The sequence below is a fragment of the Hordeum vulgare genome, chromosome 2H (assembly GCF_904849725.1).
Source record: "Hordeum vulgare subsp. vulgare chromosome 2H, MorexV3_pseudomolecules_assembly, whole genome shotgun sequence".
NCBI classification, from domain to species: Eukaryota; Viridiplantae; Streptophyta; class Magnoliopsida; order Poales; family Poaceae; genus Hordeum; species Hordeum vulgare.
In genome coordinates this window covers 42,190,852-42,209,372 of record NC_058519.1, presented here as the reverse complement: position 1 = coordinate 42,209,372, position 18,521 = coordinate 42,190,852, and the positions used below count along the sequence as shown (strand labels likewise).

Here is an 18,521-nt window from a genome sequence, read left to right as displayed (position 1 = left end):
AATGTGACCGTTTATAAAGCTCGACTTGTGGCAAAGGGTTTTTCACAAGTTCCAGGAATTGACTACGATGAGACTTTCTCTCCCGTAGCGATGCTTAAGTCCGTCAGAATCATGTTAGCAATAGCTGCATTTTTCGATTATGAAATCTGGCAGATGGATGTCAAAACGGCGTTCCTTAACGGTTTCCTTAAGGAAGAGTTGTATATGATGCAACCCGAAGGTTTTGTCGATCCTAAAAATGCTGACAAGGTGTGCAAGCTCTAGCGATCCATTTATGGACTGGTGCAAGCATCTCGGAGTTGGAACAAACGCTTTGATGAGGTGATCAAAGCATTTGGGTTTATACAAGTGGTTGGAGAATCTTGTATTTACAAGAAAGTGAGTGGGAGCTCTGTGGCGTTTCTAATATTATATGTGGATGACATATTACTGATTGGAAACAACGTGGAGCTTTTGGAGAGCATAAAAGGTTACTTGAATAAAAGTTTCTCTATGAAGGACCTAGGAGAAGCTGCTTACATTCTAGGCATTAAGATCTATAGGGATAGATCAAAACGCCTGATAGGACTTTCACAAAGCACATACCTTGATAAGGTTTTGAAGAGGTTCAAAATGGAACAGTCCAAGAAAGGGTTCTTGCCAGTGTTACAAGGTACAAGATTGAGTAAGACTCAGTGCCCAGCAACTGATGAAGATAGAGAGCATATGCGCTCCGTCCCCTATGCTTCAGCCATAGGCTCTATCATGTATGCAATGCTGTGCACTAGACCGGATGTTAGCCTGGCCATAAGTATGGCAGGCAGGTTCTAGAGTAATCCAGGAGTGGATCACTGGACAGCGGTCAAGAATATCCTGAAGTACCTGAAAAGGACTAAGGAGATGTTTCTCGTGTATGGAGGTGACGAAGAGCTCGCCGTAAAGGGTTACGTTGATGCAAGCTTTGACACAGATCCGGACGACTCTAAATCGCAAACCGGATACGTATTTATTCTTAATGGGGGTGCAGTAAGCTGGTGCAGTTCCAAGCAAAGCGTCGTAGCAGATTCTACATGTGAAGCAGAGTACATGGCTGCCTCGGAGGCGGCTAAGGAGGGTGTCTGGATGAAGCAGTTCATGACGGATCTTGGAGTGGTGCCAAGTGCACTGGATCCAATAACCTTGTTCTGTGACAACACTGGTGCCATTGCCTTAGCAAAGGAACCAAGGTTTCACAAGAAGACCAGACACATCAAACGACGCTTCAACCTCATCCGCGACTACGTCGAGGAGGAGGACGTAAATATATGCAAAGTGCACACGGATCTGAATGTAGCAGACCCGCTGACTAAACCTCTTCCACGGCCAAAGCATGATCGACACCAGAACTGTATGGGTGTTAGATTTATTACAATGTAAATCACATGGTGATGTGAGGGCTGGATTATTGACTCTAGTGCAAGTGGGAGACTGTTGGAATTATGCCCTAGAGGCAATAATAAATGTATAGTTATTATTATAATTCCTGTATCAAGATAATAGTTTATTATCCATGCTATAATTGTATTGAATGAAGACTCATTTACATGTGTGGATACATAGACAAAACACCGTCCCTAGCATGCCTCTAGTTGGCTAGCCAGTTGATCGATGATAGTCAGTGTCTTCTGATTATGAACAAGGTGTTGTTGCTTGATAACTGGATCACGTCATTGGGAGAATCACGTGATGGACTAGACCCAAACTAATAGACGTAGCATGTTGATCGTGTCATTTTGTTGCTACTGTTTTTCTGCGTGTCAAGTATTTATTCCTATGACCATGAGATCATATAACTCACTGACACCGGAGGAATGCTTTGTGTGTATCAAACGTCGCAACGTAACTGGGTGACTATAAAGATGCTCTACAGGTATCTCCGAAGGTGTTAGTTGAGTTAGTATGGATCAAGACTAGGATTTGTCACTCCGTGTGACGGGGAGGTATCTGGGGGCCCACTCGGTAATACAACATCACACACAAGCCTTGCAAGCAATGTAACTTAGTGTAAGTTGCGGGATCTTGTGTTACGGAACGAGTAAAGAGACTTGCCGGTAAACGAGATTGAAATAGGTATGCGGATACTGACGATCGAATCTCGGGCAAGTAACATACCGAAGGACAAAGGGAATGACATACGGGATTATACGAATCCTTGGCACTGAGGTTCAAACGATAAGATCTTCATAGAATATGTAGGATCCAATATGGGCATCCAGGTCCCGCTATTGGATATTGACCGAGGAGTCTCTCGGGTCATGTCTACATAGTTCTCGAACCCGCAGGGTCTGCACACTTAAGGTTTGACGTTGTTTTATGCGTATTTGAGTTATATTGTTGGTTACCGAATGTTGTTCGGAGTCCCGGATGAGATCACGGACGTCACGAGGGTTTCCGGAATGGTCCGGATACGAAGATTGATATATAGGATGACCTCATTTGATTATCGGAAGGTTTTCGGAGTTACCGGGAATGTACCGGGAATGACGAATGGGTTCCGGGAGTTCACCGGGGGGGGGGGGGGGCAACCCACCCCGGGGAAGCCCATAGGCTTTGGGGAGACACACCAGCCCTTAGTGGGCTGGTGGGACAGCCCCAAGGAGGCCTATGCGCCAAGAAAAGAAAATCAAAGGAAAAGAAAAAAAAAGAGGGAAGAAGTGGGAAGGGAGGGGACTCCTCCCACCAAACCAAGTCCAACTCGGTTTGGGGGGGGGGAGTCCTCCCCCCCTTGGCTCGGCCGACCCCTTGGGAGTCCCTTGGACCCCAAGGCAAGGTCCCCCTCCCTCCTCCTATATATATGAGGCTTTTAGGGCAGATTTGAGACGACTTTCTCACGGCTGCCCGACCACATACCTCCATAGTTTTTCCTCTAGATCGTGTTTCTGCGGAGCTCGGGCGGAGCCCTGCTGAGACAAGATCATCACCAACCTCCGGAGCGCCGTCACGCTGCCGGAGAACTCTTCTACCTCTCCGTCTCTCTTGTTGGATCAAGAAGGCCGAGATCATCGTCGAGCTGTACGTGTGCTGAACGCGGAGGTGCCGTCCGTTCGGTACTAGATCGTGGGACTGATCGCGGGATTGTTCGCGGGGCGGATCGAGGGACGTGAGGACGTTCCACTACATCAACCGCGTTCTCTAACGCTTCTGCTGTACGATCTACAAGGGTACGTATATCACTCATCCCCTCTCGTAGATGGACATCACCATGATAGGTCTTCGTGCGCGTAGGAAAATTTTTGTTTCCCATGCGACGTTCCCCAACAGCATCATAATCCATCCCATTGTCCTCCTCCTCGTCATCATCATGTCCATCATTTGCACCCTCGTCGGCTGTTGGCATGTTTGTATGATCATTTCCTTGAGAATGAAAACCATCCATGTCATTGTCCTCATCGTCCTCAATCACAAGATCATCATCTACACAACAGAACAAGTTTTTGTGCTCAAAATCAGGAATAATGAGTAAAAACCAGAAAAATGCCCAAGTGTGGGAATAAAAACATTACCATTCATATTGCAATTTATCTCGATGTCATTGTCATTTGGTGAACATCCTCTGCGGAATAATTCTATCTCTTCCACACTTAGTACAACAGAATCATCTTCAAGAATCCAATTTTCATCAAACTTGCTAATATCCTCCAAACTAATTGGGTCATAGTTTATAATTTGGTACATACACATAAACATGAAATGAAATTATAAACCATACAACACACCAATAAAAAGAATAAATCAAGGAGTAGTGATAACATAAAGAGAGCACCTTTGCTCCAGCCTTGAGTTGTACTGCACATAAGCAATATCATTCATCCTTTGATGCTCAAGTCTGTTTCTTTTTTTTGGAGTGAATATGCTCAAATAGACACCAATTTCTCTCACAACTCGAAGCACTACAAGTTTGTCTCAAGACACGAATTGCAAGATTTTGCAGGTGTGGAGCACTACAACCATAATTTGACCACCATTCATCTAGAGAAAGGAAAGCATATGCATATTTCAAAATCACTTAAGGCTGAAATTGGAAAATACTTCCTCCGTTCCTAAATATAAGTCTTTTAAGAGATTTCACTAGGAGTCTACATACGAAGCAAAATGAATGAATCTACACTCTAAAATATGTCTAAATACATCCGTATGTAGTCTACTAGTGGAATCTCTAAAAAGACTTATATTTAGGAACGGAGGGAGTAGATAACAAAAGATAAATGCATTAGACATACCAGGAAGCATTGTAGCTCGATCACTAATGGTTGTCACTCTTCCAAAATCATCTTCCGCACCTATGAAAATCTTCATCTCTCGTGTCAAAGCTTTGCGCAAATCTGGATCATTTGATGCATACCTCTCAATAACATCTATAACTCCGGAGGTAGTGGTGTGATACTTTGACATAAGCTCTTCATTGTATTGGGTGATTGGATTAAACCAAAATCAGGGCCGCATGGGGAAATTGTTCCGCCCATAACTCGTTGCAAAGAGCCCTACCTAATCTCTCTCTGACTGCCCCTCTACTCCATGTGAAAGTGTCCCCAATCACCATCACTTCCCGAAGCCCACAGTCCTCAATGCAGTTTCTGAAATCCCGCGTGTGGTGATCATGTCGGATGTTGCCTCCTTCCTTTTCACTCATGTAAGCGATTTCATTGGAATCCCCAATAACAATCCATGGGCCAGAGTTGCTTACGTGAATGTACCGAAGATATGACCATGGGAGATGCTTCTTATCGCAATTTGGTTCTCCGTAGAACCATGTAATTCGCCACGCTGGGGAATTCCCATTCATAATTAGTCCATCAAGAGGAATAGTTCAAAACCACTTCACAAGAGGAATTATAACAGAGAACTAGCCACTTGTGAATGCCCTTGTGTATTCGTCGAGCTGTGCTTGATACTTCGATAGGTGCAGGCCCCTGTGAATTTGGTTTAGCAACTTGCGACGAGCAGGTGGGAGACGCGAGGAGGTGGCTTGGCGAGGGAAGGCGATGTTTGTGAAACGACACCGCACATCTCGATCTGACGGCCGCTTAGGCGCGTCCGATTGACCGGCCGACGCCAAAAAGTCGATCCCCTACCCAAAATTTAACGGAAAATACTTACCATCCTCCGATGGATCTTAGCGGACGCGTCTTTCACCTTCTTTACGCGACATGCGTCAAAATAAGGTCACACACATTATGCTTTGTCGAACATGTTTATGCAACATAGAATATGTTTTTAAAACATATGCGATGTTGCAATGGTCCACGACATATCTATATTTTTCAACAAAACATCCCTTGTAAATTATTTCTGCAACAAGATCTGAATTGAAAAAAAAATGCAACGAAATCTCAGTTGCATTTCTTTGGTACAAAACATCCGTTACAAAAAATTCGACAACAAGATCCATGTTTCAGAAATAATTCCGCAACAAGACGTGCGTCGTAGAAATAATTCTGTTAAAAAGCCTATGTTGCAATAAAAAAAGGCGTGTCCGACCGTCCGATGTTGTAGATCGGACGGCTTACCACCCGGCTGATCTTTAGCACTCCCCAAAGTTAATCCTCATCCAAACCAAAAACAGAAGTTTGTCCCAATCCAAGGCCTGTCACGTCGCGTTCCCGCTCGGCAGCCGATCGAGCGCGACAAGCCAATCACGCTCGCCCAAAGTCGCATTTCCGTACGAGATACGCATATACGCCGATGTCCTCGAGGCACGCACGCAACGCAGCCCCGTGCGGGCCGGCAACGGCCACGATCAACCATCGATCATCAATCCTCGGCTAAACAGGAAGGAAAAACAAAAACAAAAAGAGAGAGGGGCAAGCGAACTGTTCCACAGTCGTCGTCCCCTGTCCCCTCCCCGTCCTCCGCCCCGCCCGCAATCCAATCCCGGACCGGCGGCTGGCGAGCGAGCGAGCGAGATGGCGACGCTGACCTCGGAGCTGCTGCGGCCGGTGCACGAGGCGCAGGCGCTGGACGAGGCGGCGCTGCTGCGGTACGCGGCCGCGCACGTCCCGGGCTTCCCCGCGCCGGCGCCGGCGCTCGCCCTCACGCAGTTCGGCCACGGCCAGTCCAACCCCACCTACTGCCTCGAGGCCTCCGCTCCCGGCGGGGAGCCCCGGCGCTACGTGCTGCGGAAGAAGCCCGCCGGCGCCATCCTCCAGTCCGCCCACGCCGTCGAGCGCGAGTTCCAGGTCCGCCCCAGATCCTCCTCCCCCGCCCTCGCTGCCCACCTCGGTTCCCGCTCCCCGGCTTAGCTGAACTTAATCCCCTGCGAAAGCTTGGGTTCGATCTGGGATGGGAATATAGACATGCTCTTAGCCTTAGGCGCTGCTTATGCTCCGGATGATGTGGTCGCGCTACGGTGGTGTGATTACCATCTACTTCGGAACTCGGAATGGAGCCATAGCAGCTCTACCTCTTGTTTGATTGATGAAATTGCACATGTAATGTTTGGTCTGAGTTAACCAAGCAGTTCATTTCGGGTGCTTATGAGCACCCATTTGGACCTTCTAGCTAGCTGTTTTATGATTAGGAGGTTTATCAGAGCAGTTGTCATGTTTGTTTAGAGGAAAACGCGATTGTGATATTTTGGCTTTAAATAACCGTGGTATGTAATGCTGCGTTTACGTGATATGTCGATGCGAAATGCATCTTATGTGTTGCCGTTTCCTTCTCTGAAGTGATGTGAGTTTATTGTCTGAGCTGTTTTTGATATGTAAGCAGGTTCTCAAGGCTCTGGGTGCTTACACGGATGTTCCTGTCCCTAAGGTGTTTTGCCTTTGCACTGATGCTAGTGTGATCGGAACCCCTTTCTACATAATGGAGTATCTGGAAGGAGCATTATATCTTGATAACAAGTTGACGGTACGCCTCTTACTGAGTGTTCATATTGTTACCGATTCGTAGTAATATTTATTGACCAGTTTGTCAACCTGTTAGTTTACTTGTTGGTGGGTAATGTTGCCATGGGGAGTTTGTACAGTATTTACCCATCACCAGGCATTTACCTAGCTTATGGTTATGGTAGTAGTAGTTGTAGCACAAATACAGCGTTATTGTGCTCGTATCCAATGTATCAATGTATGGGAGGGAACATACAGAGGGCAGTCTTAAAACGCATCGACAACTAGAAACCTTAGCATTGGTTCGAACCTACAAGATTTATATTAAACACAAACTGTAAAAGGCAATGACACTTTCCAAACCCCTCGCTCCTGTATGACATTTAGAGAGCTGGGATCAGATTGCCCATGATTCCATTTTAAGGAAATGAATGTGTGAAATTGGCAATGGTTATATTCATGGTAGTTTTCTGATCTCTTGTACCTATTTCTTACGCAGGGAATAACCCCAGATAAACGGAGGAATATATACCTGGCTGCTGCAAAAACTTTGGCTGCTGTACACAAAATTGATGCGACTGCAGTTGGATTGCATAAGTATGGAAGAAGAGACAATTATTGCAAAAGACAAGTAGGTGTTATGGAGTATTTACCTCCCTTCCCTGACTGTTTTCTGATGACAAAAGTAAATCAAATTTATTTCTATTATCATTGAGTTGCATAAGAGAACTCGCCTAGGATGCAATGCTATGAGTAAAAGCTTTTATAATCACACACAAAGTACAAGTCTCTCGTGTAGCCTAATTTTGAAGGATGAACTATGCCTCTTGGGGCGATATGAACTACTTTGGTGTTGCTTTAGGTCAATCTATCTCTTATTGTACAGAAAACTAGGGGCATAATCATGTATTGTCCTTCAGGACCCGACACTCTTTATTTACATTTCTGTGATTATTACTAGACTCCAATACATATCATCATGGGACCATCGCTCAAACACTTTTGTTACCCCTTCTGTTTTGAAATATGCCATTTTAACCTCTCAATCGTTTGTCAAAATACTTCTCTACATTTTTAATGTAACTTTAGCCATTTCGTCTCTAGTTTGTCCTTCATAAAAAGAGCTAATTAATGCACTTTCAAACGTTTCTCGATGCCCTTATGCATTGGCTTGCGTGGAAAGTTTATTTTGTCTTGTCCTGGGGAGGAAAAACAGATGAACATGGAGATAGTTACACATTTATCCTCACTAGGATCTACCCGCTTAGTGAAACCATAAGCCACTGATCCCCGGACTTGACATGCTCAAATTCAGCATGTTGCAGTCCAGCTTGTCATTGGCAAATAACCTATCAAATTCAACCTTCTTGGTACAGCCACACAGTAGTTGGCTCTTTTGGCTTTCACAGGGCTACTCTTCAAGCACCTCATCATCTGGTAGGAAGCTCTAGGATCATGCATATATCAACTTAACACATTCTATGTGCATCTAATATCTGGTTTTGCGAGGATAAATGAATGAAACACCAACAAGCCTTTGATATGCCTCCAGAGGGTCTGTGATTAGTTACTATCAACAGCAAAGCAAAGCAATGATACTCGGAAACACTCACAATTTGCTTATAGAGTTCTTAATCAGTTTGACTACCTTGTCTCTTTTTTTGCACTTTAGCACTTAAGCAGGTTAAGAACTCTACAAACAAATGTGCTGTCCCTTTTTCACAAACACTTTCTTATGTGGACTTGATTGATTAAATTAACAAATAAAAAATGGAATTCTTGTTGTCATGTTATGAATAATGATACCAGTGAATGTGATATTCCATTTGTTTCTAAAGATGCTTACTGTTTATTGGGTAGGTAGAAAGATGGGGAAAACAATATCTTCATTCAACCGGTGAAGGGAAGCCTGCGCGTTATCAGAAGATGCTTGATCTAATTGGTTGGCTGAAAGAAAATATACCAGAAGAAGATTCATCAACAGGATTGGGAACTGGCCTTGTTCATGGTGATTATCGTATTGATAACCTTGTTTTTCACCCAACTGAGGTATCTATGCAATCTCCTAACAACTTTACACTACTTAAATATTTCATATGATTATTGCTTCTGTTTTATTGATCTGAAAATATTGTTTCTGTTTCCCTACAGGATCGAGTGATAGGTGTACTTGATTGGGAATTATCTACTTTGGGGAATCAGATGTGTGATGTTGCTTACAGCTGTATGGTATGAAATATGTAATACACTCTGTTAGCGAAAATGTGAAATACCTTCTTATACATAATATTGTTAGGAATTATTCACCTATTTACGACACATTTTCTTGTGCTATTTGCATGTTCTCTGAAAACAGTTCTACCTCTTCTGATGTGATTGGATAGCTTAGGTGACTCTATGCATTGGGCACTATATCACTTTGCTCACCATGATTTAGCTGAAGTTGTCTTGAAAGAGAAGTACCCTACTATGCCTTTGACTGATGTTCTACAATAAATGTAGGATGGATATACTCTTGATATCTTGGGGTCACTTTGATATGAATATTTCACAATATCATATTTTGTTTTCAGCAAGCTTATTTTCCTGGAGTTCTGGACATGTTTTGTTTTAATTGAGTTGTGTGATAGTCACGTCCATCAACATAGGTCAAAGGTCATAACTGAAACTTTATGTGTTAAGTCTGAGAAGTTTTTTCTGGGTAATTCTGAAGAAAAGTTTGTGTCCTATTTGGTCATCATTATTGTATCGGTACCATGTGTTCACCAACAATAGAAACTCTTGTACCTGTTTGCGTAGCATTTAGGTCATGTGATTTTGTATGTTTTATGTTGTTTATTATTTATCTTTGCAGCCATATATTATTGATGGAGCACTCAGTGAAAATAGTTCATATGGAGGATTTGAACATTCTGGCATTCCAGATGGCATTCCTCAACTGGAAGAGTACCTAGCTGTGTACTGCTCTATGTCTGTAAGCATCGTGTTTGCTTCTTTTTTCATGCTTGCTGGATAAAAAGCAAGTCTTTTTCACTGGTTTTTATCATTCACTTTCTTCTATTAAATTCCCCTCAGGCACGACCTTGGCCTGCAGCAAATTGGAAGTTCTACATTGCCTTTTCACTGTTTCGAGGGGCATCTATCTATGCAGGAGTATACCACAGATGGACTATGGTACTTTGTCTTGAACTCATGAAATCTGTGTCTGTTTATATATTCTAATTTATTTTAGCTGGCACATAGGGTAATGCTTCAGGCGGTGAGCGTGCTAGATTTGCCGGCAAGGCTGGCAATGTTATGGTTGACTGTGCCTGGGATTACATTAATAGAGAAAATGTCCTGAGAGCACACCCTGCTACAGGTAATTATATTTCACAGCTTCATCTTAACAACTTCCTGCCACCTATTTGAGTGCGCTTTGTGGGCAAGATCTTTTTGTTTTCTTAAACCTTGTTCCTTTTCCCAAATAAACTGCTTCATATAGACATGGAAACGTGGTTATGATCCTTTATTCCCTTTTTAGGAGCAATCATTATTCTTGTAAAGTCTAATGCACTCAAATGTTGTTAACTAAGCATTCACATTTAAAGGTATGCATGTCTCGAAGGCTCCCCAACAAGGTTTCCATGTAGAGCAGGAAGATTCAACTTTGACAAGTGGTCAAGGCAAATTTGTTCCTAGCGAAAAGGTTATGAAGCTACAGCATAAAATAATGAAGTTCATGAAAGATCATATATACCCCAAGGAAGATGAGTTATACAAACATGCACAATCAACCTCACGGTGGACAATCCATCCTGAAGAAGAAAATTTGAAAGCATTAGCAAAAGAGGAGGGATTGTGGAACTTATTTATTCCGGTACTCACTATTTTCTTTTCACGCCTTTCGTATTTACCTGATCCAGAAAATTAAGAACTTCATTGCTTATAGTAATGAAGAGTACATCTATATTATGCTGACATCTATGCTGATTAAAATTGTTAATCTGCAGCTTGACAGTGCAGCTAGAGCAAGAAAGCTACTCCTTGAGGACCGATCTTATGTTTCTGCTGGAAGTTCAAATGATCTTTTGCTAGGTGCTGGTCTCACAAATCTTGAGTATGGATATTTATGTGAGATTATGGGCCGTTCAGTTTGGGCTCCACAAATATTTAACTGTGGTGCACCCGATACGGGTAATATGGAGGTAACGCTTTTCAGCATGCTTGTTTGTAGGCATGATTCTCAAAGGCTGTCAGCCTGTCACTGTATCTTACTCCACTAGCCAAGCATATTTTGAGAAATGACTTGTTTTGAGAATATCTATCTGCATAATTATGTTTGTCCTGGGAAGCGTGCAATCTTTAGCATGCCAATAATTTTTATAAGTATCTTAAAATATATCTCAACTGTGAATGCTTTGTTATTATTGGTGCTAGTAATTTTGTATCCAACAATTTATTTATAATATGAAAATCACATTGTAGGTCCTGTTGAGATATGGAACTAAGGAGCAACAGAAGCAGTGGCTTGTTCCTTTACTGGAAGGGAAAATTCGTTCGGGATTTGCAATGACAGAACCACAAGTTGCATCTTCAGATGCAACAAACATAGAATGTTCAATATCCAGGTAATAATATGTACTGTATAAAATATTAGTGGGCAACAACCATGTTATCCCCCCCCCCAGTTGCAAAGCTATTACCTTTGAAATACGATCATATAGTTGCAAATGACATGGTCCTAGTTCCTACAGATACCAGCATTTCCTTTTGTCTATTTTTCTCATCTTAAAAGTATTTCAGTTTGACTGCAAAAAATAATTATTGTATGTTGCAGACCTCCAAATTCTTGTGTATTAACTGGAAACCAATTATATCCTCATGGCATGCATTTCCTGCCCCTCGTTTGATAGTTTATACAGATGTCATCATGTTCTTTACTTTGAGCTTTCTGCGTTGCTACTTACTTTATTATTTTCCTCTCGACAGGCAGAGAGATTTCTATGTGATAAATGGCAGGAAATGGTGGACCAGTGGGGCTATGGACCCGAGGTGCAAAATCCTGATATTAATGGTAACCATAACATCTATCCATGAAAGCGGTGTTGTAGGTGGTGTATATGTTTCTTGCAATTTTAAGCGGTGTTTGTTTCATGCAGGGAAAAACCGATTTCTCTGCACCTAAGCATAAGCAGCAGTCAATGATCTTAGTGGATATCAACACTCCCGGAGTGCAGATAAAGAGACCATTGTTAGTCTTTGGGTTCGATGATGCACCGCATGGACATGCAGAGATTATTTTTGATAACGTCCGTGTTCCGGTCACAAATATCCTCCTCGGAGAAGGGCGTGGTTTCGAGATTGCTCAAGTAAGCAGAACTGTTCTGATTCTACTGTCGATCATTTCCAACCCGTACTTTCTGTGTCATATTTATGTTGCTCTGCAGGGAAGACTAGGTCCTGGAAGATTGCATCATTGCATGAGACTAATAGGAGCAGCTGAACGTGGCATGAATATGATGGTTGAGAGGGCCTTAAGTAGGACCGCTTTTGGAAAGAAGATTGCGCAGCATGGTTCCTTTCAGTCAGACCTGGCAAAAGTATAACCTCTTCGACTGCTTGCACGATTCGTTTAACTGTTTACATGGTTTATTTACAAGACCTTGAACAGATAAAAATAATGTTTTTTTTTTCAGAATGAAAAACCACATTAGGTAGTATCATTTTGTAGGTGGGCACCTTTACATATAGGTGATCCAGAGACCATACAAATAACATTCCCACTCAGCTTCTCAGATTGAACTGTTCATCCATTTGTTTCTTTGAAGCATTTTAGCGATGGTGTATGTCTAGCTCTAACTGTCTAACATGATTACGTACTCCAGTGCCGGATAGAACTGGAGCAAACTAGGCTTCTGGTGCTTGAAGCAGCCGATCAGCTCGACCGGCATGGGAACAAGAAGGCCCGCGGGATTCTCGCAATGGCCAAGGTAAAGTTCCAGCACTTTCGGCACCTTCATTTCTAACGAACTGTAGCAACAAAAATTCAGTGAATCTGGCCTCCGTGTAGGTGGCGGCTCCAAATATGGCCCTGAAAGTGCTTGACATGGCAATACAAGTCCACGGCGCTGCCGGGGTCTCATCCGACACGGTCCTATCCCATCTATGGGCAACCGCTAGGACACTGCGGCTCGCCGACGGCCCTGATGAAGTCCATCTCGGCACGATCGCGAAGCTGGAGCTGCAAAGGGCAAGGCTGTAAGATCAGGACGAGGTCCAGATTCAATAAGGGGGACGGCAAACCTTTGGAGAAGGTCAGTTAAGGATATCATCACAGTCACGGGTAGATAGAATGGTGAATAAGTGGCGTTAGATTCCTCCATGTACACTCCCTGTTTGCCTTGTCGATTCCATTGTCATTTGTCCATCAGAACCATGACACATCTTTAATGTTCGTCCTCTTGTTGTAAAGAGTCCAACCCTACCAGCAACAGTTACATGAGTACCAGTGATGACTATTACAGATCTGGACAATAGTCTCAGTAGTACCAATGCGTATTTCAGATTTGAACGTCGGCGCCAACAGTTTTTCTTCAGTGTACTGTGGAAATGAGAGCCTAATGTAATCTCTTATTCAACTTTTTTTACCTATGAGCCAAAATGAATGGACCCCCGTACCCATACATTTCGGTCATCCTATTCCTACCCGAGGCCGAGCGTGTAGGGGAAGGAGGTGGAGTTGAGCCAGAGGTCGCCCTGGATGAACGCCTGCGCGGTGAAGTTGCCGGCGTCGGCGGCGGCGGTGATCACCCGGTACCCCGGCCACGCCACCCTCGCCGACGTGTCGGCGCCGGGGCCCCGGTTCATGTACTCGGCGTAGTAGAGCGTGTCGAGCGCGAAGGTGCCGTTCCACTCGAGCCAACCCCGGGGGTGCACCAGGGCCTCCATCTTGGACTGCATGAACACCGTCCGGGAGTAGGCCTTCCAGGGCCGTCCGAGGTAGGAGGAGAAGTTGGCGAGCACGGGGACGAGGTCGGCGGCGGCGGCGACCTTGCATCCCTGCACGGCGATGCCGGTGTTCTGGTTGGGGTCCTCGCGGCCCTGCGCCGTGAAGACGTTCTTCTGCCCGGGCCCCGGGCGGCGCGCGTAGAGGCTGCAGTTCTGGAGCAGGGCGGCGGCGTCGCCGAAGACGAAGTCGACGGTGCCGTAGACGTCGCAGTCGCGGTAGAACTGGCGGAGCGAGTGCGCGTAGAGCGTGTCCTGGTACCCCGCGAAGCTGCAGCGGTAGAACGCCGACAGGTCCGCGTTCACCCGCAGCGCCACCGCCTGGTGCTTCGCCGGCCCCGCCGCGTTCTCCACCGTCAGGTCCCTCGCCAGGAACCCCGTCCCGATCACCGCTGCACAATTAAATCAACAGATCCGATGTCGGTCAGCTACATTCAGGCGAGGAGCAGTACCAGATTCTATCTATGGCTGTTACTGCACGTGAACGCGTCCGTGTACTTGTTGCCGGCCGGTTGACGCACTGGCGTGGTGCAAGTCGTGTCGTGTGTGGTCTGCGGCTCTGTGTCGTGGTGCAGCCGGGCCGTACGCGGACGCGGGTGGCCAGGCCATGGATGGGTCATGGATGAATGAATGCGAGGAACAGACGCACGTGAGGGTACCGGTCCGCCGGTGTGGTGAGTGGTGGCGCACGCATCGACACCGTGGACGACGACAGCGCCGTGTCAACCAACCACACCGCGCGCCACATTCGGCGACGGAGTTAATCAAAGGCTCTAGCAGCACCAATGGAGGGCCCTCTATCTATCTTAAGTCGCCCATGCATGCTCTCTCCTAAAATGCGTGTGCTTGTACTACCGCATGGGGCAGCCGGACAAGGCCGGAAAGCACCGGCGTGGTGGACGAGGCCGCGTCCGGCCGGCCGGATAAGCCACACATATCGGTCTAGAACTCAAATGATCGTCACGACCAACGTCGGCTTGCTCTTGTGTCCTTGCTCATCGTGAGCATGAGTATCCCCAAAACGACTTGCCTTTTTCTGCTGTGAAAGGCGCGCATGCATGTGCTCGGTGTCTCCCTCCACTGGACGAGTGCGAACTGTTTGGCAACCTACAGTACCGGGACGAATCTATGTGTCGGTGCCTGCAGAAGATCGAGGCTGGGCCATCCATCCATCCGTCCATACTCCACCCCCACTGCGATCCAAGGGGACCAGCTCGACCGATCGATCGGAGCTACATAGGCACCAGACACCAGTTCGTTGACATCCACTCAGCGCAAACGAGAAAGGATGAGAAACGGAAAAGGAGATCCAGGCGCCCAAAGAAGGTGCGCCATCGTGCCACAATTGGCAGTGGTGGCTGTTGAATGCGGTCAGATCACACGATCGGTTCCTGCTACCATCAACCCCATCCTCCTGGTGCATTGCATTGCAAGCTACAGACCGGCCGGCAGTGCTAGCTCGCTTGTCAGCCTAGCTTTGCCGTGCTCGTCCATGGCTATCTCACCCACCCACCCAACCCAAACCTCACCATTATAAGCCAAGAATCAACGACCGTGTGCCGCATCATGGTTGGGATCATGGCTGCATCGCAGATGCACAAATTATTTGTTTGCATGGGCAAAAACATCCTTTGAATTGAACCGTCAGCTATTCGACCGGCCGATTTGTGGGCACGAGCTAGCAGTATAGCGAGCGGCACCAAATCCAATTATCTCCCGCATTTGTCCGTAACTATTTGTCCGGCGTGGTCCAGTCCCTGCATGCACCTAGTACGCTACGCTATGTGCTAGTAGAAGAAGTAATAGAAGCAGGCCCTGTTCCCCGTTGCTACCTGACCGATGACACTCGTGATCAGTGTACCGCGGACGGACGCTCCGTCACGAGCCGCATCCCACGCAAACCACCAAGCCGCGCCGTGCGCGTGCATATGCATCCTCACCATGCCGATGCCGGCGTCGGCATGCCGACATCGGCTCGTGGCGAACACTGCGCGACCGACCGTGTAGCCAGGCCACTGTTCGTGTTTATTATGTGGCGAACACTGAAGTGATTTGATTGACTATGTCTGCACGGACGTGGGCGGGCTCGCGTGGCGTACCTAGCGTGGCGGAGCGGAAGGTGGTGTAGTTGTCGACGACGTTGCGGCTGGCCTTGATGACGGTCTTCCACATGCCGTCGCCGACGAACATGATGTTGGTCTTGTCGCTGCCCACCTCCACGTTCTCGAAGTAGCCCCCGGCCTTGATGTGGATCACGTACCGCGTCGCGCTGTTGTTGGGCGCCGCCGCCACCGCCTCCGTCACCGTCGTGAAGTTGCCGCTCCCGTCCTTGGCCACCACCAGGTCCGGCACGCTCTCCTGGAGCAGCCGCCTCCGGTCCGCCGCCGCCACCCACGCCGGGAACCCGCGCCGCACCGGCCCGTACCCCTCGAACACCTCCTCGCCCGTGGTTCTTCTTGTGGTTCTCGAGCGGAGGGCGCGCCCGCGGCGGCGCTGCGGGAGGCGGCGGACCATGGCGAGCGAGTTGGACACGAGGTGGGCGACGTGGTAGATGCGGCCCTGGATGTAGGGCCGCACGCGGCCGTCCTCCGACGCCGACGGCCCCGCGAACCCCTCCAGGCAGGTGTACTGGTTCGTCATGGCCGCCGACAGCACCGTCTGCAGGCCCGCGACGGAGTCCTCCGCCGTGCGGTTCCCGGCAGAGAGCTCGGCCGCCGCCGTGCCGAGCTGGCTCAGCGTGTGCCCGAACAGCTCCTGGCAGTCGGACAGCGCGAGGCGGTCGCGGAGGCGCAGCCGGTGCGGGCGCGCCAGGTAGGACGTGCAGTTGGACGCGGCGGACCGCACCGCCGACGCCGCGCGCCCCACCACCAACGAGATCACGTCCCCGAGCGGCTTCTGCGCCAGCCCCTCGACGCCGGCCAGCGCCGACGCGCAGACCTCCCGGTGCAGCATGCCCGCGCAATGCCGGTCCACGGCCGCCGCGTGCTCGGCGTCCGCATTGGCGTCGAGGAGCGTGCGCTCGTGGTGGTGGCCGCCGTCGTGGTCGGCGTCGGCGGCGAATGCGGTCTGGGCGAAGAGGAATGTGAGGAGGAGGAGGGGGAGGAAGGTGGCGAGGAGGAGGAGCCTGGCCGCTTCCCGTCGCTTGGTTCTTGGTGTCGGAGGTGGCATTCCGCGGTGGTGGGATCACTACCGTGGGAGTGGGAGTGGGAGTGGGAGTGAGCGGGGCCGAGCGTGACGGACAGGGGCCGTGGTGCGTGTCGGTGCGAGCGGGCGAAGGAGATTGGAATGGAGGAGCGTCACGTTTTATAGCAACGTCGACAGTCTCGTGGATATATATATATATATATGCATGTACGGTGCGAGGAAATGAAGGGCTTGTGATTGCAGGAGGGCCCGACCAGCACACATGGTTTAATTAATTTGGTACTCGAGCTCTGGTCCTGTCCAACAAGGTTAATCTTGTTTTAGACTGGAGAGATCTTTGGCAAAATTTGGTACTGCGCTCTCTGCATTCATGAATGGACGACGGCTTTCAAGATGCAACCATCCATGATCACTGATACTCCCTCCTTTCTGGTTTATAGGGTTTAAATCTAAAATCTCATCAACTAAGGTGAATTGTGATGGTTTATAGGGTTTAAATCTAAAATCTCATCAACTAAGATGAATTGTGAATGGATGACCCTAGTTCTAACTAGCTAATGAAATGTTTCTCACATATTCAATTTTCAAGGCAATAAATGTAGCATCTTTTTTTTTATTGGACTTGCATGATGCATGTACTAAAAAAGATGCATGCACGGTCACTAATTTGCTTTCCCTTATCTCTACGAATTAAATATGATGTGAGACTTAAAGCATTTAACTCAACTAGACTCAAAATGAGCCTAGTATAATGAAAATCTGAAATTTTGAAGATGAGCCATATGAACCAGAAAGGAGTGAGTATAGTAATCCCTCCGTTCCTAAATATAAGACCTTTTAAAGATTGTACTATAAACTACATACGGATGTACATAGACATATTTTAAAGTATAGATTCACTCATTTTACTTCCTATGTAGTCTCCTAGTGAAATAACTAAAATGTGGGAGTACTAGACATGGAGCTGCAAAACCGATGTCACTGCAAACGAACAGCAAAACCGATGTCACTGGAGTACATTAATAGCAGCGGAAGCATTTCAAGATGCGCGGCAATAGGCCTATGGCCACCGAGAATTTCTCTCGACCTCACCGGAGACGATGGCCACATCGGCAAATTTGGAGCAGTGGTGCAGCACGCGCAGGCCAGCTGCGACGCACAGTGCTCAACCACATGGCCAGTGCCATGGCCGGCCAGGCAGAACGGGGTGCCGCTTTTACCGACGCGGTTTGGCCACACTAGACACACCGGTAGCGGCAGGCAGAGGCACACTCAGCCGAGGCATGGATGGCCATGCGCTCTGTGCGTGCTCTCGTAGCGAACAAGCAGCGGACCGGCGGGCCGAACAGTTGCTGTCGTTTGGAGCTGACCCTGTCCGATCCGATAACCTCGTCACTCGTCATTTCGCCACTCGTAAGATTAACTGCTTTTTTCCTTCTCTCTAACAGGTTATTATGTTCAGTTGTTTCATTTTGATTTTATCTACACTGGCTTGGGTTTAAATGCTTCGTCGATGTATATTTTTACGGCGGACGCCGGCGCGCC

The 18,521-nt window shown here is 47.3% G+C and overlaps 2 protein-coding genes across 2 annotated transcripts; one reads left to right on the top strand and one right to left on the bottom strand.

Moving 5' to 3' along the window:
- The first annotated feature begins 5,793 nt into the window (after positions 1-5,793).
- On the top strand, positions 5,794-13,398 carry LOC123424737 (probable acyl-CoA dehydrogenase IBR3). Its single transcript, XM_045108412.1, has 16 exons — positions 5,794-6,194; positions 6,727-6,867; positions 7,345-7,476; positions 8,706-8,894; positions 8,997-9,074; positions 9,700-9,819; positions 9,921-10,019; positions 10,089-10,206; positions 10,436-10,704; positions 10,838-11,032; positions 11,313-11,455; positions 11,817-11,901; positions 11,987-12,196; positions 12,275-12,427; positions 12,713-12,817; positions 12,898-13,398. Exons 1-16 carry the CDS (start codon positions 5,922-5,924, stop codon positions 13,087-13,089), a joined length of 2,502 nt encoding a protein of 833 aa, XP_044964347.1. The 5' UTR covers positions 5,794-5,921; the 3' UTR covers positions 13,090-13,398.
- LOC123424738 (pectinesterase-like) lies at positions 13,273-17,347 on the bottom strand. The gene is made up of 2 exons (XM_045108413.1): positions 15,932-17,347; positions 13,273-14,224 (listed from the first exon to the last, which is right to left on the bottom strand). Exons 1-2 carry the CDS (start codon positions 16,998-17,000, stop codon positions 13,530-13,532), a joined length of 1,764 nt encoding a protein of 587 aa, XP_044964348.1. The 5' UTR covers positions 17,001-17,347; the 3' UTR covers positions 13,273-13,529.
- Positions 17,348-18,521: the final 1,174 nt, after the last annotated feature.

Coding starts and splice junctions, on each gene's coding strand:
- LOC123424737 (XM_045108412.1), top strand. CDS start 5,922: ATGGCGACGCTGACCTCGGAGCTGCTGCGGCCGGTGCACGAGGCGCAG. Junction 9,075..9,699: donor ATGTTGCTTACAGCTGTATG/GTATGAAATATG, acceptor TTATCTTTGCAG/CCATATATTATTGATGGAGC. Junction 9,820..9,920: donor CTGTGTACTGCTCTATGTCT/GTAAGCATCGTG, acceptor AATTCCCCTCAG/GCACGACCTTGGCCTGCAGC.
- LOC123424738 (XM_045108413.1), bottom strand. CDS start 17,000: ATGCCACCTCCGACACCAAGAACCAAGCGACGGGAAGCGGCCAGGCTC. Junction 14,225..15,931: donor CTTCCGCTCCGCCACGCTAG/GTACGCCACGCG, acceptor TTAATTGTGCAG/CGGTGATCGGGACGGGGTTC.